Source organism: Calonectris borealis, chromosome W, assembly GCF_964195595.1.
Source record: "Calonectris borealis chromosome W, bCalBor7.hap1.2, whole genome shotgun sequence".
Classification (NCBI taxonomy): Eukaryota; Metazoa; Chordata; class Aves; order Procellariiformes; family Procellariidae; genus Calonectris; species Calonectris borealis.
Genome location: NC_134351.1, coordinates 23,060,093 through 23,087,299, shown reverse-complemented (window position 1 = coordinate 23,087,299; position 27,207 = coordinate 23,060,093). Strand labels below are relative to the sequence as shown.

At 44.9% G+C, this 27,207-nt stretch overlaps 1 protein-coding gene across 3 annotated transcripts in view; it reads right to left on the bottom strand.

Annotated features, from left to right (window-relative positions):
• LOC142075119 (nuclear pore complex protein Nup155-like) overlaps positions 1-27,207 on the bottom strand; it is a 57,688-nt gene that overhangs the window by 11,526 nt on the left and 18,955 nt on the right. For all 3 annotated transcript variants that reach the window (XM_075136146.1, XM_075136144.1, XM_075136145.1), the window contains 11 exons: positions 10,052-10,162; positions 9,035-9,129; positions 8,293-8,381; positions 7,542-7,604; positions 7,284-7,434; positions 6,347-6,413; positions 5,571-5,689; positions 5,257-5,360; positions 3,249-3,382; positions 1,229-1,420; positions 428-566 (listed from right to left, as the gene is read on the bottom strand). In XM_075136146.1, the coding sequence (XP_074992247.1) occupies positions 428-566; positions 1,229-1,420; positions 3,249-3,382; positions 5,257-5,360; positions 5,571-5,689; positions 6,347-6,413; positions 7,284-7,434; positions 7,542-7,604; positions 8,293-8,381; positions 9,035-9,129; positions 10,052-10,162 (1,264 nt within the window). The remainder of the gene's footprint in view (positions 1-427; positions 567-1,228; positions 1,421-3,248; positions 3,383-5,256; positions 5,361-5,570; positions 5,690-6,346; positions 6,414-7,283; positions 7,435-7,541; positions 7,605-8,292; positions 8,382-9,034; positions 9,130-10,051; positions 10,163-27,207) is intronic.

Below are 27,207 nucleotides of genomic sequence, written 5' to 3'. Positions count from 1 at the left end.
GTTATATCTACATTTAAATTATGTACTAGCTTCCACTGCACAAAACAGGATTCAGAACCATCTTTCAAACAACGTTTGGTATAAAACCTCACCTGCAGAAGTATAGTCACTTACCCTCTGCTTACATACAGCCCAAAAGTTTTGCTAAAAACATTTTTACCACATATATGAAACAAACGGACACTGCAATGTGAAATAAGTGGATGGGAATATTTTTATACAGAAGAAGTGGTGGTTTTTTTCATTTGTTGGTGAAACCTAGAAAGGCTTTAAACAAGAACAGGTTGACGTATATTAATTCTAAGAGTTATTAAGAAACTTTTTATGACAAAACAACACTATAAAATGAATTGGAAGTTAGTAAACAAAAAAGAAGATGGCATGAAAGAAACTATTTAGCAGAACACGATCAGTGATTGCCTCTTACCTTGCCTATATTGCGCACAAACATTAGCAAGGTCTACTTGATTGCTGATCTTTTGGTACTCTTTCAGTGAGTCTCTTAGCATCTTCTCTTTTTCCAGTTTGCTTTGAGCCTGTCGAGACCGCTGAAGCAGTTCATTTGCCTACAGACAAATGATGGGAAAATGGAAATTATTCACATGAACATCATGAACAGATCATAGATATTGTTGTGAGTTAATAAGTTATGCCAAACTTCAAAGCTGAAACAGTAGAAACATCATCATCATCATCTCAAAAACACCCTCTCGTCACTTGATAACAGTAAGTTTCCAGCAGAAAGACCGTACAACTGCAGTAGAGAGAAGGGCTTAAGACTTAAACAACCAATTGGTTCTCCATTCTCCCCTCACCAGTTACTTTTGTCAAATTTATTTGAAGAGCTTCAAAGAGAGAAGTTTTTGAACATAATTATCTTCCTACAAATTTCACAGCAACAGGCAGAAAACAAGAGACTACGGTGAGGAAAGACTGGAGTAAGAACACATTTTATCAACATCAGGAAGAAAGACTTTTATTAGACATCACATTGGAGGTAGAGCCCCTATGAACACTACAAATAACTGCAAATGCTTCAAACCAGAGCTCGCATAATTTTCAGCATTAATCAACTACAAGACACAAATATGCAGATGACCTGCCTTCATTAGTTCTTGTGCCCTTGAAACTACTTAAGCATAATGATTTACAAGCTGCCCAAGTTATCTCATTTGAACACGTTGTAAAGTTGTGTTTTGGTGCTGTAAAAATCCGGAAGTGCCCTTACCTTGGAACACACAGCATCATCAGTGCTATAAAGAAGAGGACAGATATCTTGCAAATGGGCACTGATGCCATCCACAGCAGCGTTATCTCTGATATAACAGTTTATGAGAGAAGCAATGAGTGCTCCAGTCAACTCTCTGTCTCTAATTACCAAGTCTTTGAAAGCAGTAATCTTTAGATGTTCTTGAAGTTCCTGAAGATAGAATTTCATTAGTTTACCTAAGTTTTTACTTTATTCTGCTTAGAAATATCAAAATGTTACAGCAGCAAAATTAACCGTTTCCAGTAAATAAAAACATACAAAACTCCAATGACTGAAGTGCACAGCATAGAAATACATTATTTTAAATACACGTTATATAGCAAAATGGAAAATACTAGAGAAGAAAGCCCTGTCAATGAAGACACTAGACCCTTGGATGCCAAAGGACAGTGAGAACTCTATACGACTTCCTCTGCTATCTTCACTATGTGTTACTTTTGTTTCAGTTCTCTGTGAGTAAGAATGGAATTAGCAGTTCCCCCCTACTTCACAGGGCACTGTCAGAATGCACACACTATAAAATGAGTATGTCACAGTTTTTAATAATGGGAACCATCTGAGTACCATCATAGATGAAAACAATGACGGATGCAGAAAAAGGGGGAATTTAAAAAGTTTGAGGTCTGTACTCTTCTTCTGCTTTTTTATATTAAGTTACATTGAAGGTTATTCATTTTTTTAATTATTAGGAACATTTGCTCACATAGAGTTGCCAGTAGTGTCTATGTAGTGGTTATGGATGACCACTAACAGCATGAAAATACTGTTACAAAAAACTCTAAAACTACCAAAGACAGAGGAAAAGGTTTTATTTATTAAACAATTAGTTAACTCCTTGTCCAACACAAGAGAAAAGCTGCCTGTGTTAGAAATCATGCTAACTCCCCAAAGCAATGGTGTGAAGAGCTCCAACTTCTGTGCATTTCTAAAGTTTAAAAATTGTTCTTTTTAATGACAAAGAATACAACTTCTCAAATAATCTATTCTCCTATCAAGCGCTAGGACAAAATGCCTAATATTCAAATTAATAGCTTCTTCAAGGGCTGGATGCAAATTCAACATTAGCAAAGGGTACACAGCAGTAGCACCCATAGTTCTGTAAGTTTTGTTCCTTACAAACAAGGAGAGGCTGAAAGAACTGGGATTGTTTAGCCTGGAGAAGAGAAGGCTCGGGGGGCGTTGTGTATGGGATCTTACTAATATTCATGGGAGGGTGTAAAGAAGACAGAGCCAAACTTTTCTCAGTGGTGCCCAGTGCCAGGACACGACACAATGGCCAAAAGCTGAAACACAGGAAATTACGTTTGAACATAAGAAAAATCCTTTTTACTGTAAAGGTGGTTGAACACTGGAACAGGTTGCCCAGAGAAGTTCTGGAGTCTCCATCCTTGGAGATATTAAAAACCTTACTGGACATGGTCCTGGGCAACCTGCTCTAGCTGACCCTGCTTTGAGCAGGGGGGACAGATAATCTCCAGAGGTCTCTTCCAACTTCAGCTGTTCTGTGATTCTGTGATACATTCTAGACCCCTGCTTATGCAAAAGTGCAAGGGTTTGAAGTCTCTACAACCCTATTGCTCTCCACTGTTAAACCTTTACCAACAGTAAGACAAAGAGTGAATTCCTCTAGGCTGGACAACATTGGTCCATTCTTTTCAGAACACATTTTGCAGAATGTGGTTAAGGTGAAAACATAGTAGTTTATAAAACCAAACTGTCAGTAAAAGTAAAATTAAATCTATTGTTAGTGACACTTCCAATTTGCTAAAATTGGGAGATGAGATCAATACTATATGTTAGTCTCTTAAAAATAAACATTTGCAACCTGAATTAAAAAAACAAAAAAAAATCTATACGTGGTTTAAAATTCATAATATGCTTCTCAATGAATTAAATACCTCTTTGGGAATATCTAAGTAGCAAAAGAAATTCAGACATTAAATATGAACAAATTAGAATCATATGATTCAGATCGTACCTTCTGAAGCTCACCTACAACAACATTGAATTGGTGCTCACACAGCAATTTCCATAAAGCCAATGCCTGGCAGGTTTTGCGAACAAGCTGCTGGATGCCTTGAAGTGAGGTCTTCTCAGTTAGCTGTGCCTCAGCTGAAAAAGCAAAGAGACTGTCAATAAGTAACTATGTTCTACATGTTTCAAATTAGTATGTCAATTTTTAAGGTTTTACAATAACAATTTCCTTAAATTTCTAATTTTTTTTCTCCTCCATTCTTCATTAATGCTGTCTAGCTCTCTTTGGAGGAAAGTGCCATGTTAACATTTCCCCCAAACAAATACCATCTGTTAACATTTATTTCAAACTATGCAACACAGGAGGAATCCTTTCTGAAAAAGAAGTATGGCTTCATTTGAGTGCACAGAATTTACATAATCAGTCTTAAATTTTAACTTGATTTTTTTCCCCAGAAATAGTTATAATAAATATATTTATCATTAATATAAAATAAATAAAAATAAATACATACATATTCCCTTCTTGTTTGATTACCTGTATTTGCTTTTAGAAAGAACAATTATAATTATATCTTTGGTCAACACTGTCTACAATGTCTTTAAAGCTCAGGCTTCAAAGGAACAACAACTACACCGAAAACTAGCAACATTTAAATCTGGTAAGATGTATTATATTCGCTGAAAGAATATAATGGACATACTTATTACCTGGGTGGAACATAATTGCAACAATTTATGTCTTTACTTTTGAATGCTTACATTTCAGCAATAAGGCAGCAATAACTATATTGTGTCATTTAGCAATCCAAAAGGATTTATTGGCTTTGGAATGCATGAAAATAAAAAATAAAATTATTAAACGTCTACTAAATTCTACATAATGACTTTTTTTTTCTTTCTTAAATTTACATTCACACTATTGGAAGTGAGGAGTACAGAAAAAGTAGTAGAAATGAAAAAAACAGGATTATACCCACATGGACCAAAACCATCTTTAATTCTGTATACACATCAGCAATACTTCCCAACTTGCCTGCAAGCACTGGGCAAAAGCTACACTAAAGGAGGACATGAGTTCAAACGGGCTCTGTGACAGGACTCTGCTTTCTAAACAAAATTTTGTAGACATTTCAGTGATTGGAACTTTGGCAACTTGCATTACAGTATTTGGACAACATACTAACTCGTCTCACAAACGAATTGCTTAACAATTGCTATCTTGAAAATATAAATGGGTATGCAGCTACTAAGTATTGTAATGAAGAGATGAAACAATCTTCTGAAATATGGAGAACATTAGGAACAAAAAAAGAACTCTAGTTTTGTATTTCAAAATTATTTGAATGTGGAAAATAGGATAAAGAGGACATGTATGTACACAGAATTGTAACTTAATTCTTTGTATGAGAGAGAAGTTTAAAAGTGTTTTAAAGTTCAAGCACTTATATTTTAGTTTAAAAAATTGAGAGTTATAACTTGTGTTTTGCAGTGGCTCAAGACCACTAGATGTTATTGTGCTGAAATCCAGATTCTCTTCACAGAGATGTATTCTCCTTTGTGGACTGCTTTAATTAGTTGCAATATTAAAGCTTACAGTATCAAACTGAAAGGTAACATCTGCAGTGTGTAACAAACGAAGTCTCTTGCCACAGTCAACCTAAAGACTGGAATGTTCCTCTATTTAGATTTGAGTTTTCATTCTGGGTATATACTTCATCTCTAGTACAGTCATATGTGAATGACTTCACATCAACGTCGCTGCAGAAGCACTACTCCTGATGGAATGTTATGATATGGTATGAAAGCAAAAGCAAGGTGCTAGCAAAGTTAGTTTCCAGACTACAGTGCTCTTTCTGAAGAACTTATTACTGGGTATGGCATATTGATAAATGTCAAATTTGCATGGAAAAAAAGGCATTTTTATTCAGGGTTTTTAACAGGAAAAGTGAGAAATTCAACATCCAGATGCACCATTCCCTGATACTTCCTGTTCAAAAGTAATTGCATACCATGATATTTCTTTTGGAGTTCTTGTTGGACTTGCTGAGAACTTCCACCATCAGGTCGTATGAAACCAAGGAGCCTCTGTTGCAGATTAGCTGGTGTGCTGAAACTGCAATTCCAAAATACAGAGAGATGCTAATATGATTACAAATACTGAATCTTTTAAAGATTAAATTTAACAACTCATTTTTGGCATCTGAATAGTTGAAGCTGGATACCATACATACACTTCAACTCAATGAACACAGATATGCACCGGATAGTTTTTCAAGAGCTGGACACTAAACACCACTAGTAAATTTAACACAATGAATAATACCTTGGGTTTCCGAGGACTCCTACTGTAGCAAACTGTGAATTTCTATCCAGAAATTCTTGTAAACCTTTTAGTTCTTGTAGTACACATTCCAGCACATGGGATGGAACACTGCTTTCGACCTGCAACAGAAAGCAACTTCTTTACAGAAAGCTTAGAGTTTCCAAACATTTTTCCTAAAGTTTACAATTTTAAGCTAAAGCCACTAAAAAGACAAATGCAAAGAGGGTACAACAAATAAATAGCATAATAGTAATGCTATCACTAGAACACATCGATTATACCACACTCATTGAGGAGGGGGCACATATGTGAAGAGGCAGTAGTCCTCTGAAGATATACAGTATTAAAGATGCTTTGTTTGCCCCTCTGATAACCAAATCAGCTGTGTTTTACTATTTCCAACTCCAAACTAAAACAATGATTGAGCACTGCTAAGACACGGAGTATAACTGCCAAGGTCTTGCAAAGTCTCCCAGTTACCTTATAACTGGAGGAGGAAAGCTTATGTAGCAGCTAATTTGCATTGCTGAAATTACTCAGTTCAAGATTCTATTAACATCCAAAGTCAGAAAAGATTTTGTTATTTTGATCATGGACAAAAAGTGAAACACAAAGATGTTAGTCAGGAAGATGCTGGAAAATTATATGATGTCCTTACATAACTGCAATGTTTATCCTAACCCACTAAAGCATTTTATTTTTAGGCTTTGTCTGGAGGGGGCTTAAGAGATATACTATAAAGAACTTCTAAAAATACAAAATAATCTTTTACATACTGCAACAACTTCTCGATTGCCACTTTTGAAAACTCTCTCCACAACTATACTGCCATCCCAAATATTTCTGCAACACAAAACAGTACTGTATTAAAAGCCAAAGAATTTAAGCAAGTATTTTTGCAAGTCTTCTATTTATAATTTCTTAAGAAAAAAATTGGTAATGTTTTTGACTTCATGGTCTAACATAAGAATTTAATTTGGAAGAAAATTAAACATTCAAAAAACAGTTAGCATTAAACATTTCTGAATGGTACAGATATAGATCATTAACAAAATTTAAAATTTTAAAACTTTAATCAAGTGGAGTTTGATGCTCTCAAATATTTTATATATGGGCCAATATTATTCTCTGGAAACATAATGTAGGCAAACAAGTGTCATAACAAGTATTTCTTTCCCAACCAGCATACAGAGAGATGACCAGCGTATGAAGAGCTCTGTTCTTGCTTGGGTGTTTAGTAACACAGGACCCAACATCCAAGTAACAGAATCCTCTTTAGTCTTGCTTCATTGCTCTGATTTGAGCATGTCGTTTAAAGCTTTTTAACAGAAAAGACTTCAAGCCAGGATTTTGATCCTGTAAGTCCTTCTGCATTTCTGTTTCATCCTTTAATAGGAGTTGGAAACATACAGCTCATAGGATTGAAAAATAAACCAGCAGTTTTCAGAGTTGTGCATATACGCTTGATTGCAGGAACAATGTCTAAGCAACTTTCCTGTCCTAGCCATTCACTGAATGTATTATTAATAGAGCTATAAAGAGAACCTATTATATTCAACAGGTACTTCATAAACACAACATAAAAGAAGTGTATTTTACTAATTTCAAATTTAAATGCTATTAAGATAGAATTCACCACCTACAAGCATTAGGGGACAGAAAACTATGAAACGAATTGAGTGACAGAATCTCTTTTTCACACAAACACCTCACCCTATAATCCGAGCAAAGTATATGCAGATGCCATTGTGTCTTCCAGAAAATACTATCTCGGGACCCATCATACCGCTAATGGACGTACCAGGGTGAGACATGGAATTCCCAGAAGGAAACATGGGGGTTGACATACTAGGAGGTTGTAAACCTAAGGTAAAGGTAGGCAAATATTAATCCAATTATTTTTGATGCAAATAAACAAAACTAGTTGAAAAAAATTCTCCATTTCTCCAGCAAAGGAAAAGAAGTCCTTACCTTGCCCAGGTGTTGTCAAAAAGCTAGGATTAGGATATGGACTATGAACAGTCAAGGGGGAACCTAAAAAGGAAAAGAAATAAAAGTAAGTTTGTTTATAAATAAATAAATAAATAAAACCCAGAAAACAAACCCTAAAAACCCTGTGCAAAAGCAACACAGTTGTCAAATCACGTTCTTTAAAGTTAGAAAACATAGTATTTGGTAGCTATACAGGACCCTTCCACAAATCCATTCCAACAGCTTTTAGTTATAGTTAAAGACCAAATTGCACTCATTTCTAATGGACCCAACATTCTATAAGTGACCCAAATGGATATGATTCTTTCAATGGCAGTTATTAAGCATTTTTTTTCAGCATTTGTGTTATTTATTGCACACCATCTGTTCCCTGCATTGAATATAATACTGTCCACATACTTTTTCTTGTTCTTCATCTTCTGACTGCTCCCATACCTGATATGGGTACCTACTCTCAAAGCACTCACTTTCAGTCATTTAGATCTTTTCAAAGAATACCAATTTTACCTTCAAAGCACTCAACTGAAAGAAACTAGTATTATTACTCTTAGTTTTTTTACATAGGGCAGTTGGATAAACACTACAGCGACACTGTTAACTTGGGACATTCAGTTTGAGACATCCCGAGTCTGCATTTTTGCCCAAATGAGTCTAGAGCAGAACTGTCCATGGCCTCAGATTCAGCTGTGAATACTCAGCTGTCCAAAACCATGAAATGCTTGCTACTCACTGGCAGGAACAGGAGAACTGAAAACAGGTCCAACGTTGCTTGGAGGAGGCAGAGCTGACGGAAATCTCATTTGTGCTTCTCCACCATACCTAAAGTTTATATGCAAAGACAAAAATTCCTCACACTTCATACACAGTCTGTTTAATTTTCATGTCTTTGAGAATTAACAGCAATTTTGGGGTTCTTTTAAAATGGGGAATAAAAAAACCCACACAAAACAAGCATAACTTTTCAGAAATATTTGTGACTGTATGATACTTCTGGCACAAGAAAAGAAAACTAACATAATACATGTTATATGAAAAGCATTAACATATGCAATTGCAAAGATAAGCTAGATGAAAAACTAAGTAATCTTTTTTGTGGATGTTTTAAGTTCTGTGATGATATGATATGATCAGGCTTTAAAGAGATATTTACCAATTCTCAAAATCAGGCTTATGCTTTAGTATCTTTAACCCTTCACTGAAAGGGTTATCAAGCACTGGAACAGGCTGCCCAGGGAAGTGGTTGAGTCACCATCCCTGGAGGTATTTAAAAGACATGTAGACGTGGTGCTTAGGGACATGGTTTAGTGGTGGACTTGGCAGTGTTAGGTTTACGGTTGGACTCAATGATCTTAAGGGTCTTTTCCAACCTAAATGATTCTATGATTCTATGATTAAAGAGCCTGTACGATTATTTAGTGGCTGTAGCAATCCTGAGCATAATATTCAGAACAACCTACAGAATTGAAACTTACCTGAAGAATGCTCGAGTAGCCCAGGCAGACACTTCTCTGTCACATGCAGCATTCGAACAGGCCAAGATAAGGCAAGTAGCACAGGCCTGATCCTCCTAGAGCATATTATACTATTAGTGTGGCAGCTTATATCAAGTTGATAAGAAATGTACAGAAGTTATATTGGTCAATAACTAAACAGTAGATACTTTTTTCATCATTTTATTTAAAAGGCAAGGAAATCAGCTCTTCCCAATTATAGACAGGAAGTGAATCATAGTGAGGCATCCCACTGTAGCAGATACGCTTTTGTTATACACAGTTTTTGCAAACTCAGTATGGTTACTGCTAGGAAACAATCTCCATGTCTATCACCTAGTTATGACTAAGATTCATGAAATTTCTACAGAAATGTAAATTAAGACTGTTTGAAGAAAAAAAAATCTATAAAAGTAATAATAGTTTGCATATTCTAATGGCATGTTAAAATATCACTTAGTATATCCTATCAAAGCAAAAAAGAATAGATTACAGTGAACATTCACTACAGATACTAATCAGTACTAGTCAAATTAAAATTGTAATCCACGATAGCTTCCTTCCTGCTTGTCTGTTATTTACCTTAAAAAAATAGACCAGTTTACACATTTGTACTGGCCTTCAAAATGTAAAAACCTCTTCTAGTACTAGGAAATTAACTTTTTTAGAAACTCTTCCTTCCCTGGTCTTAGATTAACTCCTTTCCTAAACCAAGAACTACATTATACTTCTGCGTAGGAGAATTATAAGAATTTCAGGGAAAGTGAATTACACTTCCATTTTTAGATACCATAAAATAAGAAATTATTTCTCATTATACAATCTTGTTTTATGTAGACAACACAGGAGGAAAAGCTAATACGTAAATCGATAAATGAAAGGTTAACTAGAAATTTGTAGCAACAACAACAAAAAAAAGGACACATACTAAAGAAAGCTATTAGATTTAAAAAAAAATTATAAATCTTCCATTTTTCATAACAGGTCAAAAGTTCTTACCTGATGCAACTTGAAAAATCTTTCAATCTCTTCTCCATCTCCACCTATATTGCTAACAAGAAGATGCCGCAGCTGATCGACAGGTCTGAGTTTATGAAACATAAAGCTCCCCTAAAAGTAACCCAAAATGATACAAAATTACAATAAAGCTGTCTTTACACTGGCGATACTGCAGTGGTTTCACCTGGCAGGCAGCAAAAAACCACACACCCACTTGCTCACTCCCCGCCCCGCAGTGGGACGGGGGAGAGAATCGGGGGCGGGGGGGGGAAGTAAAATTCATGAATTGAGATAAAGACAGTTTAATAGAATAGAAAAGGAAGGGAAAATAATAATGACAGATGTCGTGGTTTAATCTGGCAGGCAGCCAAATACCATGCAGCCACTCACTCACTCCCCCCGCCCCCCCAGTGGGACGGGGAGAGAATCGGAAGGGTAAGAGTGAGAAAAACTCATGGGTTGAGATAAAGACAGTTTAATAGAACAGAAAAGGGAAAGTAATAATAATAAATAATGATAGAATATACAAAATGAGTGATGCACAATGCAATTGCTCACCACCCGCGCTGACCGATAACCAAGTAGCAATCGGTACTTCCTGAATCACGCCTACCCTTCATATACTGAGCATGACGTCACATGGTATGGAATACCCCATTAGCCAGCTGAGCTGGCTGTCCTGATTATGTTCCCTCCCATCTTGTGTACCTAGCTCAGTCAGTAGGGCATGGGAGCTGTCCTTGGACTAGGAGGGCACTTAGCAACAACTGAAAACATCAGTGTGTTATCAACATTCTTTCATACTAAATCCAAAACACAGCACTAGGAAGAAATTTAACCCTATCCCAGCCGAAACCAGGACAGTATCCACCCCTTATTCTATACCATTTACATTATGCTTAGGTCTCACATTTTTTCGATACATTTCAATTAATCGCCACCATCTTTTTTTATATATACATATATATATATGCACACACAGATATCATTCCCTTAGTCTAAGGACTATCTCTTTAAAATGTCCATTGAGTTCATTTAGTCCATGACTTTGGGCTCCATCTGTCATAACAGTCTTTCACGGCCAGAGAGATGGTGGGTGGTGTTGGGCTGTTGCATCCTGAAGCCAGTTCTCATTTTGGTACTGCTGCACTCGTTCAGTTCTATCATCGTTGCACTTTGCTCGGTTTCATCGGAGTCAGCTCATTCTTCGTTAATCTGGGTGATTTTCACTGCTATACCATTGATAGCAACCATAGAAATAATGATATACGATATCATATAACAATTGACATCATAAAATTCAGTTCATTGGCTATTTTCACCCAAAATCAAATCCCCTTGAGGTACACATCGGACTTCCCCATCCTTTCGCATCACCCACCAAGTGCACCAAGGTCCTTGAGCAAAAGCAATCCCACGAATGGGTTTTCCCTTGCCAGAGGCAGGAGTAACCCAGACTGTCTTCCCCAGCATATTTCTTATGTGCACGACAGGGACTTTATCCCCCTCTACAGTACATAAATGTTTTCATTGGGCAGGGCCAGCTCGAGTGACAGACCCCCTAGTGTTGACTAACCAGGTGGCTTTTGCAAAATGTGTATCCCGATGCTTGAATGTCCCACCACCCATTGCCCTCAGTGTTGTCTTTAAATGCCCGTTGTATCGTTCGATTTTCCCAGAGGCTGGTGCATGGTAGGGGATGTGATATACCCACTCAATGCCATGCTCTTTGGCCCAGGTGTCTATGAGGGTGTTTCGGAAATGAGTCCCGTTGTCTGACTCAATTCTTTCTGGGGTGCCATGTCGCCATAGGACTTGCTTTTCAAGGCCCAGGATGGTGTTCTGGGCAGTGGCATGGGGCACAGGGTATGTTTCTAGCCAGCGGGTGGTTGCTTCCACCATGGTGAGCACATAGCGCTTGCCGTGGCGGGTTTGTGGGAGTGTGATATAATCAATCTGCCAAGCCTCCCCATATTTATATTTCAACCACCGTCCTCCATACCAAAGAGGCTTTACTCGCTTGGCTTGTTTGATTGCAGCACATGTTTCACATTCATGGACAACCTGTGCAATAGCATCCATGGTCAAGTCCACCCCTCGATCACGAGCCCATCTATATGTTGCATCTCTTCCTTGATGGCCTGAGGCGTCATGGGCCCACCGAGCTATAAATAGTTCACCCTTATGTTGCCAGTCCAGATCTACCTGAGCCACTTCAATCTTAGCAGCCTGGTCCACCTGCTGGTTGTTTTGATGTTCTTCAGTGGCCCGACTCTTGGGTACGTGAGCATCTACGTGACGTACTTTTACAGTCAGGTTGTCTACTCGGGCAGCAATATCTTGCCACAATGCGGCAGCCCAGATGGGTTTACCTCTGCGCTGCCAGTTGTTCTGCTTCCACTGCTGCAACCACCCCCACAGGGCATTTGCCACCATCCATGAGTCAGTATAGAGATGAAGTACTGGCCATTTTTCTCATTCAGCAATGTCCAAGGCCAGCTGGATGGCTTTCACCTCTGCAAACTGGCTCGATTCACCTTCTCCTTCAGCAGTTTCTGCAACTTGGCGTATAGGACTCCATACAGCAGCATTCCACCTCTGATGCTTACCCACAAGGCGACAGGACTCATCAGTGAACAGGGCATATTGCTTCTTGTTTTCTGGTAGTTTGTTATACAGTGGGGCCTCTTCAGCATGTGTCACCTCCTCCTCTGGGGATATTCCGAAATCTTTGCCTTCTGGCCAGTCCGTGATCACTTCCAAGATTCCTGGGCGACTGGGGTTTCCTGGACTCTCCCTTTGAACATCCAGCCCAGCACCGGCAGTCGGGGTGTCAGGAGGAGCTGTGCTTCAGTACCAACCACTTCCGAAGCAGCTCGAATCCCTTCATATGCTGCCAATATCTCCTTCTCAGTTGGAGTGTAGCGGGCCTCGGATCCTCTCTATCCCCGACTCCAGAACCCTAAGGGTCGACCTCGAGTCTCCCCTGGTGCTTTCTGCCAGAGGCTCCAGGTAGGGCCATTCTCCCCGGCTGCGGTGTAGAGCACATTCTTCACATCTTGTCCTGCCCGGACAGGCCCAAGGGCTACTGCCTGAACTATCTCCCGTTTAATTTGTTCAAAGGCTTGTTGTTGCTCAGGGCCCCATTTGAAATCGTTCTTCTTCCTGGTCACGTGATAGAGAGGGCTTACGATTTGGCTGTAATCTGGAATATGCATTCTCCAAAAGCCCACAACGCCTAGAAAGGCTTGTGTTTCCTTTTTGCTAGTTGGTGGGGACATGGCTGTTATTTTGTTGATCACATCCATTGGGATCTGATGATGTCCATCTTGCCATTTTATTCCTAAAAACTGGATCTGCTGTGCAGGTCCCTTGACCTTACTTAGTTTTATGGCAAAACCAGCCTTCAGAAGGATTTGGACTATTCTCTTACCTTTCTCAAAAAACTCTTCTGCTGTGTTGCCCCATACGATGATGTCATCAATGTACTGCAGGTGTTCCGGAGCCTCACCCTGTTCCAGTGCGGTCTGGATCAGTCCATGGCAAATGGTAGGGCTGCGTTTCCACCTCTGGGGCAGTCGGTTCCAGGTGTACTGGACGCCCCTCCAAGTGAAAGCAAACTGTGGCCTGCACTCTGCCGCCAAAGGGATTGAGAAAAATGCGTTAGCGATATCCATTGTGGCGTAACACTTGGCTGCCTTTGACTCCAGTTCGTACTGAAGTTCTAGCATGTCCGGCACGGCAGCACTCAGTGGCGGCGTGACTTCGTTCAGGCCACGGTAGTCTACTGTTAGTCTCCACTTTCCATTGGACTTTCGCACTGGCCATATGGGACTTTTAAAGGGTGAGCAAGTCTTGCTGATCACTCCTTGGATCTCCAGTCGACGAATCAGCTTATGGATGGGGATCAAGGAGTCTCGGTTGGTGCGGTATTGCTGCCGGTGTCCCACTGTGGTAGCGATTGGCACCTGCAGTTCTTCAACCCTCAGCAACCCCACAACAGAAGGGTCCTCCGAGAGACCCGGCAAGGTGGACAGCTGTTTAATTTCCTCCGTCTCCAGGGCAGCTATACCAAAAGCCCACCGGTACACTTTTGGGTCCTTGAAATACCCTCTCCTGAGGTAGTCTATGCCAAGGATGCACGGAGCCTCTGGGCCAGTCACAATGGGGTGCTTCTGCCACTCATTCCCGGTTAGGCTCACTTCAGCCTCCAATACAGTCAGCTCTTGGGATCCCCCTGTCACTCCAGAAATGCAGATGGGTTCTGCCCCTTTATAGCTTGATGGCATCAGGGTGCGCTGTGCACCAGTGTCTACGAGAGCCTTATAGTCCTGTGGCTCTGATGTGCCAGGCCATCGAATCCACACAGTCCAGTAAACCCGGTTGTCCCTTTTCTCCACCTGGCCGGAGGCAGGGCCCCTCTAGTTCTGGTCATAGTATCTGCTTCTCACTTCTTGCAAACGTGAGTCAAGAATTCCTTCATTACAGTCCAAAGTAAGATCAGCCCTTCTACTCTGTCTGGGGAACCCTTCCCTGGAAACTGGACCATCGTGAGACAGGTTTTTCCTGAAAACTGGAGCAGCATTTTTCCTGGGAGAACCCCCTTGTCTGATTGTTTTTCCTTGCAACTCACGTACCCGTGCCTCTAGGGTCAAGGTAGGTTTTCCATCCCACTGCCTCATGTCCTCTCCGTGGTCACGCAGGTAAAACCACAGGGTGCCCCGTGGTGTGTACTTTCTATATCCTCTCTCTTCAGCAGAAGAACGCTGACTCTTAATGGCTGAGATACTGGTCCATACAGGTGGATAACAGGACCTATCGTCTTCGAGTTGCTGGACCTCCCGGGACAGTTTCTCCACAGCTGAGACAAGGGAGGAGGAGACACTTTCTTCGTATTCCTGGACATTCCTAAGTACGACATCCACTGTTGGTGTTTTTTCCTCTTTCCAGCACAGTACTGCCAACGAATTGGCATACGACACTGGTGCGCTCCATACTAATTTCCGCCACATGGGTCACGTGCACTGGACTTCATCTGGATCTTTGGGTGTTTGGTCATCGTCCAGGTCACTATAAACTTCCTCCAGCACGCCTAGTTCTCTCAGGTACTGGATACCTCTCTCCATAGTGGTCCATTTGCTTGAGCGATATATAACATCTTCCTTGAAGGGATACCTTTCCTTCACGCCTGACAGCAGTCGCCTCCAGAGGCTGAGGACCTGTGTCCCTTTTCCAATGGCTTTGTCAATGCCTCCTTCCCTGGCAAGGGACCCCAGCTGTTTGGCTTCTTTCCCCTCTAATTCCAGGCTACTGGCCCCATTATCCCAGCACCGGAGCAGCCAGGTAACAATGTGCTCGCCTGGACGACGGCTGAAATCTTTCCGCATATCTCGCGGCTCACTCAGGGATAGGGGTCGGGTGGTTTCCGTCTCGTTTATGAGTTCTTCCTCTTCCTCCTCCTCTCCTCGTGATGGGCCTGGTCTTCCATCATCCCTTTCTAAACGACCTGACCTCCGCTTCCAAGATTTCCTCTTCTGTACAGGGGCAACGGATACCAGCAAGGGTTGGTCCTCTGGTTCAGCTGTAGTGCCTGTTGCTGGGGTTTGGGTAGCCGCAGTGCTTGTCATGGGGGTTGGAGTAATTGTAGTGACTGTTGCCAGAGTTTGAGTGGCTGCAGTGCCTGTTGCAGGGGTTGGAGAAGCTACAATGACTGTTGCCGGGGTTTGAGTAGCCACAGGGGTTGTCGCGGGGGTTGAAGTAGCCACCGTGTCTGCTGCCGGGGTTGATCTCCCGCTGCCCACCGCCCCTGAGACTCGCCGCTCCGCCCGCCCTGACGAGGCAACGCCGTTTGCCCTCCATCTTTTCTTGTTCCTGAGGGTTGATCTCTGGACAGTATTCCTGAACAGTTGTTTAACCCTAAACAAGGCCTGAACCACATTCAGGATACATAGCAATATGAACATGCTTGTTTGAACATCCCAAGGATATTCAAAATTCTCAGGGAATATTGTGGACATCTTCGTGAAGAGGATAGAAGAAAAAGGAGTTTCTGACAATATGGAAGGGAAGATGAACAAGTGGGAGAAAGTGTCCCATCCTGTCTCCCCCTTAAATTCATTCTCCGAGGAGAAAAAAGTGCAATTACTAATAATTTCTAAGAGGGGATTCCCGAGGTACAGAAATGACGGCAGTGCCGAGTACAGATACCAGATTAGACTTATGACCAATGATTTTATCACCTCATAAAACAGCAGCAAAATGATAACCTTGGCCCAGTTCCGACTGATGATAAACAGCACAAAAGGGAACACATACTGCAAGCAAGGTATTACATGACCCAACATTGAGAGCCAGCCCCACAACTTTGACAGCCAATACATCAACATTGTGACCAATCAATATAACGAATGCTTATAACAATTTTGCCTTAACACACTTTGGTCAGATCTATCGCTATCTCAACCCTTCAAGCCCCACGTTGGGTGCCAAAAAGGACTGTCGTGGTTTAATCTGGCAGGCAGCCAAATACCATGCAGCCGCTCACTCACTCCCCCCGCCCCCCAGTGGGACGGGGAGAGAATCGGAAGGGTAAGAGTGAGAAAAACTCGTGGGTTGAGATAAAGACAGTTTAATAGAACAGAAAAGGGAAAATAATGATAATAAATAATGATAGAATATACAAAATGAGTGATGCACAATGCAATTGCTCACCACCCGCACTGACCGATAACCAAGTAGCGATCGCTACTTCCTGGATCACGCCTACCATTCATATACTGAGCATGACGTCACGTGGTATGGAATACCCCATTGGCCAGCTGGGCTAGCTATCCTGGCTGTGTTCCCTCCTCCCAGTCTTGGCGGTTAGTAGCTTGGTAGCTTCCTGGAGGGTAGTTATCCTTGACAAGATACTTAGCAACAACTTAAAACATCAGTGTGTTATCAGCATTCTTCTCATACTCAATCCAAACCACAGCACTAGGAAGAAATTTTAACTCTATCCCAGCTGAAACCAAGACAGTATCCACCCCTTATTCTATACCATTTACATCATACTTAGATTTCACAATTTCTAATTGTCCTGGTTCCAGCTGGGACAGGGTTAACTTTCTTCCCAGTAGCTTGGGGGTGTGCTGTGTTTTGGGTTCTGTGTGAAAGGAGCGTTGATGGCCCATTGATGCTGTGGCTGTTGCTGGGTGATGCTTGCACCGGGAGGGGGGAGCACAGCCGGGGTGGTGGACCCAGCTGGCCAATGGGGTATTCTATACCATGTGACATCATGCTCAGTATAAAAACCAGGTGTGTGGGGGGGCTCGCCCCCCGTTCGTGACACGCGGTCGGCGGTCGGTGAGCGGTTGGAACTTTACCCCTGAACAAGTGCAGAACCCTGAAAAATTAGTAGAATATTTGGAAGAAGTATGCTGTCACCCTGGCCATTCTAGGGAGACACAAATCACTACAATGTGCTGGGGCCTGGCCCACGCCTACCGAGCCCTGTTTAACACCACTCAGAACCCCCAAGGGGAAGGAAACGTCTCTGCAGCTGATGACAAAGCAACAGGCCCTGTGGCTACCCCACACCCCACGGCAAGCACAGCGGCTCCCTCACCGCCCAGGGCAGGTACGGCAGCTACTCCGCCCCCTGCGACAGGGAAACAACCCACACCGGTATCAGTCGCCCCTATACAAAAAAGAAAATGCACAAGAAAATCAGCTCGTCTAGTAAGGGATGAAGATGAACAAGGGCCATCACGAGAACAGGAGGAGGAGGAGGCAGAACCCGTAAATGAGATGGTGACCACCCGATCCCTATCTCTGGGTGAGCTGCGAGGTATGCGAAAAGACTTCAGGCGTTGTCCAGGCGAGCACATTGTCACCTGGCTGCTCCGATGCTGGGATAACGGGGCCAGTAGCCTGGAATTAGAGGGTAGGGAAGCCAAGCAGCTGGGATCCCTTTCTAGGGAAGGGGGCATTGACAAAGCAATTGGACAAGGGGCACAAGTCCTCAGCCTCTGGAGGCGACTCCTGTCAGGCGTGAAGGAAAGGTATCCCTTCAAGGAAGATGTTATATGCCACACAGGCAAGTGGACCACCATGGAGAGAGGTATCCAGTACCTGAGGGAATTAGCTGTGCTGGAAGTGATTTATGATGACCTGAACAACGAGCAGTTATCCAAAGACCCAGATGAGGTCAAATGCACCCGACCCATGTGGCGGAAGTTTGTACGGAGCGCACCAGCGTCACATGCAAACTCATTGGCAATAATGACCTGGAGAGATGGAGAGGAACAAACAGTGGATGAACTGGCTGGCCAACTCCGGCAATATGAAGCAAGTCTCTCTTCCTCCCTACGGGCCTGTGTCTCCGCTGTGGAGAAACTGTCTCAGGAGGTCCAGCAACTCAAAGAGGATATGTCCTGCTCCCCACCTGCACGGGCCAGTGTCTCAGCTATTAGGAGCAAGCGTCCCTCTGCTCAAGAGAGAGGATATAGAAAGTACACACCACGGGGCACCCTGTGGTTTTACCTGCATGACGACGGAGAGGATATGAGGAAGTGGGATGGAAAACCTACCTCAGTCCTACAGGCACGGGTACGTGAGTTGCAAGGAAAAACAACCACAAAAGGGGGTTCTTCCAGGAAAACTGCTGCTCCAGTCTCCAGTGAGTTCCCCAGACAGAGTAGAAGGGCTGATTCCACTTCCGACCTTAACAAAGGGACTTCTGACTCATACTTACAAGAAGTGGATAGCGAATATGATGACCAGGACTAGAGGGGCCCTGCCTCCAGCCAGGTGGAGGAAAGGGACAACCGGGTTTACTGGACTGTGTGGATTCGATGGCCTGGCACATCAGACCCACAGGAGTATAAGGCTCTCGTAGACACTGGTGCACAGTGTACCCTGATGCCATCAGGCTATAAAGGGGCAGAACCCATTTGTATTTCTGGAGTGACAGGGGGATCCCAAGAGTTAACTGTGTTGGAGGCGGAAGTAAGTCTAAGCGGGAATGAGTGGCAGAAGCACCCCATTGTGACTGGCCCAGAGGCTCCGTGCATCCTTGGCATAGACTACCTCAGGAGAGGGTATTTCAAGGACCTAAAAGGGTACCGGTGGGCTTTTGGTATAGCTGCCCTGGAGACGGAGGAAATTAAACAGCTGTCCACCTTGCCCGGTCTCTCGGAAGACTCTTATGTTGTGGGGTTGTTGAAGGTCCAAGAAAAACAGGTACCAATCACTACCACAACAGTGCATCGGCGGCAATATCGCACCAACCGAGACCCCCTGATCCCCATCCATGAGCTGATTCGTCGACTGGAGAGCCAAGGAGTGATCAGCAAGACTCGCTCACCCTTCAACAGTCCCATATGGCCATTGAGAAAGTCCAATGGAGAGTGGGGACTAACAGTAGACTACAGTGGCCTGAACGAAGTCACACCGCCACTGAGTGCTGCCGTGCCGGACATGCTGGAACTTCAGTACGAACTGGAGTCAAAGGCAGCCAAGTGGTACGCCACCATTGATATCGCTAATGCGTTCTTCTCCATACCTTTGGCGGCAGAGTGCAGGCCACAGTTTGCTTTCACTTGGAGGGGCGTCCAGTACACCTGGAACCGACTGCCCCAGGGGTGGAAACGCAGCTCTACCATTTGCCATGGACTGATCCAGACCGCACTGGAACAGGGTGAGGCTCCGGAACACCTGCAGTACATTGATGACATCATCGTGTGGGGCAACACAGCAGAGGAAGTTTTCAAGAAAGGGGAGAGAATAGTCCAAATCCTTCTGAAGGCTGGTTTTGCCATAAAACGAAGTAAGGTCAAGGGACCTGCACAGGAGATCCAGTTTTTAGGAATAAAATGGCAAGATGGACGTCGTCAGATCCCAATGGATGTGATCAATAACATAACAGCCATGTCTCCACCAACTAACAAAAAGGAAACGCAAGCTTTCTTAGGCGTTGTGGGTTTTTGGAGAATGCATATTCCAAATTACAGTCAGATTGTAAGCCCTCTCTATCACGTGACCAGGAAGAAGAACGACTTCAGATGCGGCCCCGAACAACGACAAGCATTTGAACAAATTAAACAGGAGATAGTTCATGCAGTAGCCCTTGGGCCAGTCCGGGCAGGACAAGATGTGAAGAATGTGCTCTACACCGCAGCCGGGGAGAATGGCCCTACCTGGAGCCTCTGGCAGAAAGCACCAGGGGAGACTCGAGGTCGACCCTTAGGGTTCTGGAGTCGGGGATACAGAGGATCCGAGGCCCGCTACACTCCAACTGAGAAGGAGATATTGGCAGCATATGAAGGGGTTCGAGCTGCTTCGGAAGTGGTTGGCACTGAAGCACAGCTCCTCCTGACACCCCGACTGCCGGTGCTGGGCTGGATGTTCAAAGGGAGCGTCCCCTCTACACATCATGCAACCGATGCTACGTGGAGTAAGTGGGTCACACTGATCACACAACAGGCCCGAATAGGAAACCCCAGTCGCCCAGGAATCTTGGAAGTGATCACGGGCTGGCCAGAAGGCAAAGATTTTGGAATATCCCCAGAGGAGGAGGTGACACATACTGAAGAAGCCCCACCGTATAACAAACTACCAGAAAACAAGAAGCAATATGCCCTGTTCACTGATGGGTCCTGTCGCCTTGTGGGAAAACATCGGAGATGGAAGGCTGCTGTATGGAGTCCTATACGCCAAGTTGCAGAAACTGCTGAAGGAGAAGGTGAATCGAGCCAGTTTGCAGAGGTGAAAGCCATCCAGCTGGCCTTGGACATTGCTGAACGAGAAAAATGGCCAGTACTTCATCTCTATACTGACTCATGGATGGTGGCAAATGCCCTGTGGGGGTGGTTGCAGCAGTGGAAGCAGAACAACTGGCAGCGCAGAGGTAAACCCATCTGGGCTGCCGCGTTGTGGCAAGATATTGCTGCCCGGGTAGTGAACCTGACTGCAATAGTACGTCACGTAGATGCTCACGTACCCAAGAGTCGGGCCCCTGAAGAACCCCAAAACAACCAGCAGGTGGATCAGGCTGCCAAGATCGAAGTAGCTCAGGTAGATCTGGACTGGCAACATAAAGGTGAATTATTTATAGCTCGGTGGGCTCATGACACCTCAGGCCACCAAGGAAGAGATGCAACATATAGATGGGCTCGTGATCGAGGGGTGGACTTGACCACGGACGCTATTGCACAAGTTATCCACGAATGTGAAACATGCGCTGCAATCAAGCAAGCTGTCGTGGTTTAACCCCAGCCAGCAAAAAATAAACGCCACGCAGCTGCTCGATCACCCCCCCCCGGTGGGATGGGGGAGAGAATTGGGAGGGCACAAGTAGGAAAGCTCCCGCGTTGAGATAAAAACAGTTTAATAATTGAAATAAAACTAAGTAGAACAGTAATAATAACAATGAGAACAACAACAATAACAGAATACACAAAGCAGGCAATGCACAACACAACCGCTCACCGACCGCCGACCGCGTGTCACGAACGGGGGCGAGCCCCCCCACACACCTGGTTTTTGTACTGAGCATGATGTCACATGGTATAGAATACCCCATTGGCCAGCTGGGTCCACCACCCCGGCTGTGCTCCCCCCTCCCGGTGCAAGCATCACCCAGCAACAGCCAAAGCATCAATGGGCTATCAACGCTCCTTTCACACCGAACCCAAAACACAGCACACCCCCCAAGCTAATGGGAAGAAAGTTAACCCTGTCCCAGCTGGAACCAGGACAATATCCACCCCTTATTCTATACCATCTACATCATGCCCAAGTCTCACATTTTCCATACATTCCAATTAGTCACCGCTGCTTTTCCCTGCCTTTTGATATATACACACACAGAGATATCATTCCCTTAATCCATGGGCCATCCCTCTAAAACGTCCGTTGAGTTCATTTAGTCCATGACTTCGGGTTCCACCTGTCATAACAGTCTTGCAGGGCAGGAGAGATGGTGTGTGGTGTTGGGCTCTTGCATGCGGAGGCCAGTTCTGGGCGCTCGTCTGGTTCTATCATTGTTGCACCTTGCTCAGTTTCATCGGCGTTCATCCTACATTAATCTGGGTGATTCTTACTGTAATACTGTTAATATGGCATATGGTAACCATAAAAGTGATGACATACAGTACTATGTAATAACTAACATCGTACAATTCAGTTCATTGGCTATTTTCACCCAAAATTAAATCCCCCTGAGGTACACACTGGACTTCCCCATCCTTTCTCATCACCCACCAAGTGCACCCAGGTCCCTGAGCAAAAGCAATCCCACGGATGGGTTTTCCCTTGCCAGAAGCAGGGGCAACCCAGACCGTCTTCCCCAGCATATTTCTCATATGCACGACAGGGACTTTATCCCCCTCTACAGTACGTAAGGGTTTGGATTGGGCAGGGCCAGCTCGAGTGACAGATCCCCTAGTGTTGACTAACCAGGTGGCCTTTGCTAAATGTGTGTCCCAATGCTTGAATGTCCCACCACCCATTGCCCTCAGTGTTGTCTTTAACAGCCCGTTGTATCGTTCAATTTTTCCGGAGGCTGGTGCATGGTAGGGGATGTGATAGACCCACTCAATGCCATGCTCTTTGGCCCAGGTGTCTATGAGGGTGTTTCGGAAGTGAGTCCCGTTGTCTGACTCAATTCTTTCTGGGGTGCCATGTCGCCATAGGACTTGCTTTTCAAGGCCCAGGATGGTGTTCCGGGCGGTGGCATGGGGCACAGGGTATGTTTCTAGCCATCCTGTGGTTGCTTCCACCATGGTGAGCACATAGCGCTTGCCCTGTCGGGTTTGTGGGAGCGTGATATAATCAATCTGCCAAGCCTCCCCATATTTATACTTCAATCATCGTCTTCCATACCAAAGAGGCTTTACTCTCTTGGCTTGCTTGATTGCAGCGCATGTTTCACATTCGTGGACAACCTGTGCAATAGTGTCCATGGTTAAGTCCACCCCTCGATCACGAGCCCATCTATATGTTCCATCTCTCCCTTGGTGGCCTGAAGTGTCATGGGCCCACCGAGCTATAAATAATTCACCTTTATGTTGCCAGTCCAAATCTACCTGAGCTACTTCGATCTTGGCAGCCTGATCCACCTGCTGGTTGTTTTGGTGCTCTTCACTGGCCCGACTCTTGGGTACGTGAGCATCTACGTGACGTACTTTTACAGTCAGGTTCTCTACCCGGGCAGCAATATCTTGCCACAATGCGGCAGCCCAGATGGGTTTACCTCTGCGCTGCCAGTTGTTCTGTTTCCACTGCTGCAACCACCCCCACAGGGCATTTGCCACCATCCATGAGTCAGTATAGAGATAAAGTACTGGCCATTTTTCTCGTTCGGCAATGCCCAAGGCCAGCTGGATGGCTTTCACCTCTGCAAACTGACTCGATTCACCTTCTCCTTCAGCAGTTTCTGCAACTTGGCGTATAGGACTCCATACCGCAGCCTTCCATCTCCGATGTTTTCCCACAAGGCGACAGGACCCATCAGTGAACAGGGCATATTGCTTCTTGTTTTCTGGTAGTTTGTTATACGGTGGGGCCTCTTCAGCACGTGTCACCTCCTCCTCTGGGGATATTCCAAAATCTTTGCCTTCTGGCCAGTTCGTGATCACTTCCAAGATTCCTGGGCGACTGGGGTTTCCTATTCGGGCCTGTTGTGTGATCAGTGTGACCCACTTACTCCACGTAGCATCGGTTGCATGATGTGTAGAGGGGACCCTCCCTTTGAACATCCAGCCCAGCACCGGCGGTCGGGGTGTCAGGAGGAGCTGTGCTTCAGTACCAACCACTTCCGAAGCAGCTTGAACCCCTTCATATGCTGCCAATATCTCCTTCTCAGTTGGAGTGTAGCGGGCCTCGGATCCTCTGTATCCCCGACTCCAGAACCCTAAGGGTCGACCTCGAGTCTCCCCTGGTGCTTTCTGCCAGAGGCTCCAGGTAGGACCATTCTCCCCGGCTGCGGTGTAGAGCACATTCTTCACATCTTGTCCTGCCCGGACTGGCCCAAGGGCTACTGCATGAACTATCTCCTGTTTAATTTGCTCAAATGCTTGTCGTTGCTCAGGGCCCCATCTGAAGTCGTTCTTCTTCCTGGTCACGTGATAGAGAGGGCTTACGATCTGACTGTAATTTTGAATATGCATTCTCCAAAAGCCCACAACGCCTAAGAAAGCTTGCGTTTCCTTTTTGTTAGTTGGTGGAGACATGGCTGTTATTTTATTGATCACATCTGTTGGGATCTGACGACGTCCATCTTGCCATTTTATTCCTAAAAACTGGGTCTCCTGTGCAGGTCCCTTGACCTTACTTCGTTTTATTGCAAAGCCGGCCTTCAGAAGAATTTGGACTATTCTCTCCCCTTTCTTGAAAACTTCCTCTGCTGTGTTGCCCCACACGATGATGTCATCAATGTATTGCAGGTGTTCCGGAGCCTCACCCTGTTCCAGTGCGGTGTGGATCAGTCCATGGCAAATGGTAGGGCTATGTTTCCACCCCTGGGGCAGTCGGTTTCAGGTGTACTGGACGCCCCTCCAAGTGAAAGCAAACTGTGGCCTGCACTCTGCCGCCAAAGGGATGGAGAAGAATGCATTAGCGATATCAATGGTGGCGTACCACTTGGCTGCCTTTGACTCCAGTTCGTATTGAAGTTCCAGCATGTCCGGCACGGCAGCACTCAGTGGTGGCGTCACTTCGTTCAGGCCACGGTAGTCTACTGTTAGCCTCCACTCTCCATTGGACTTTCGCACTGGCCATATGGGACTGTTAAAGGGTGAGCGAGTCTTACTGATCACTCCTTGGCTCTCCAGTCGACGAATCAGCTCATGGATGGGGATAAGGGAGTCTCAGTTGGTGCGGTATTGCCGCCGGTGCACTGTTGTGGTAGCGATCGGCACCTGTTGTTCTTGGACCTTTAACAACCCCACAACAGAAGGATCCTCCGAGAGACCGGGCAAGGTGGACAGCTGTTTAATTTCCTCCGTCTCCAGGGCAGCTATACCAAAAGCCCACCGGTACCCTTTTGGGTCCTTGAAATACCCTCTCCTGAGGTAGTCTATGCCAAGGATGCACGGAGCTTCTGGGCCAGTCACAATGGGGTGCTTCTGCCACTCATTCCCGGTTAGACTTACTTCCGCCTCCAACACAGTTAACTCTTGGGATCCCCCTGTCACTCCAGAAATACAAATGGGTTCTGCCCCTTTATAGCCTGATGGCATCAGGGTACACTGTGCACCGGTGTCTACGAGAGCCTTATACTCCTGTGGGTCTGATGTGCCAGGCCATCGAATCCACACAGTCCAGTAAACCCGGTTGTCCCTTTCCTCCACCTGGCTGGAGGCAGGGCCCCTCTAGTCCTGGTCATCATATTCGCTATCTACTTCTTGTAAGTATGAGTCAGAAGTCCCTTTGTTAAGGTCAGAAGTGGAATCAGCCCTTCTACTCTGTCTGGGGAACTCACTGGAGACTGGAGCAGCAGTTTTCCTGGAAGAACCCCCTTTTGTGGTTGTTTTCCCTTGCAACTCATGTACCCGTGCCTGTAGGACTGAGATAGGTTTTCCATCCCACTTCCTCATGTCCTCTCTGTGGTCACGCAGGTAAAACCACAGGGTGCCCCGGGGTGTGTACCCACGATATCTCCTCTCTTGAGCAGAGGGACGCTTGCTCCTAATGGCTGAGACGGTGGCCCGTGCAGGGTGGGAGCAGGACATATCCTCTTTGAGTTGCTGGACCTCCTGAGACAGTTTCTCCACAGCGGAGACACAGGCCCGTAGGGAGGAAGAGAGACTTGCTTCATATTGCCGGAGTTGGCCAGCCAGTTCATCCACTGTTTGTTCCTCTCCATCTCTCCAGGTCATTATTGCCAATGAGTTTGCATGTGACGCTGGTGCGCTCCGTACAAACTTCCGCCACATGGGTCGGGTGCATTTGACTTCATCTGGGTCTTTGGATAACTGCTCGTTGTTCAGGTCATCATAAATCACTTCCAGCACGGCTAATTCTCTCAGGTACTGGATACCTCTCTCCATGGTGGTCCACTTGCCTGGGTGGCATATAACATCTTCCTTGAAGGGATACCTTTCCTTCACGCCTGACAGGAGTCGCCTCCAGAGGCTGAGGACTTGTGCCCCTTGTCCAATTGCTTTGTCAATGCCCCCTTCCCTAGAAAGGGATCCCAGCTGCTTGGCTTCCCTACCCTCTAATTCCAGGCTACTGGCCCCGTTATCCCAGCATCGGAGCAGCCAGGTGACAATGTGCTCGCCTGGACGACGCCTGAAGTCTTTTCGCATACCTCGCAGCTCACCCAGAGATAGGGATCAGGTGGTCACCATCTCATTTACGGGTTCTGCCTCCTCCTCCTCCTGTTCTTGTGATGGCCCTGGTTCATCTTCATCCCTTACTAGACGAGCTGATTTTCTTGCGCATTTTCTTTTTTGTATAGGGGCGCCTGATACCTGCATGGGTTGGTTCTCTGTCGCAGGGGGCGGAGTAGCTGCCGTACCTTCCCTGGGCGGTGAGGGAGCTGCTGTGCTTGCCGTGGGGGGTGGAGTAGCCACAGGGCCTGTTGCTTTGTCATCAGCTGCAGAGACGTTTCCTTCCCCTTGGGGGTTCTGAGTGGTGTTAAATAGGGCTCGGTAGGCGTGGGCCAGGCCCCAGCACATTGTAGTGATTTGCGTCTCCCTGGAATGGCCAGGGTGACAGCATACTTCTTCCAAATATTCTACTAATTTTTCAGGGTTCTGCACTTGTTCAGGGGTAAAGTTCCAGAACACTGGGGGTGCCCATCGCCCTAGGCATTTGCCCATGCTATCCCACTCGCCCTGCCACTCATAACTATCCAGCCTTGGGGCAGATCTCTGGATGACATTCTTAAATTGCTTACTAACCTTGGATAAAACCACAACAATATTCCCAAGGAGTACCAAGAGATGTATCTTAACTACCCAGGGATGTTCAAGGTACTGGCAAGTTATTTTAACGAAGGAGATGAAGGTAGTGAGGGTGCCATTCTCTATTTCCTCCATAAAAAATCTCTCGGAGGAAAAGGTATAATTGCTAATGGTCTCCATGAGGTGGTACCCGAAATGCAGAAACGGCTTCATTACGAATCCCAAATACCAAATAACCCCCAATGCCAGCGTTTTAGTAAC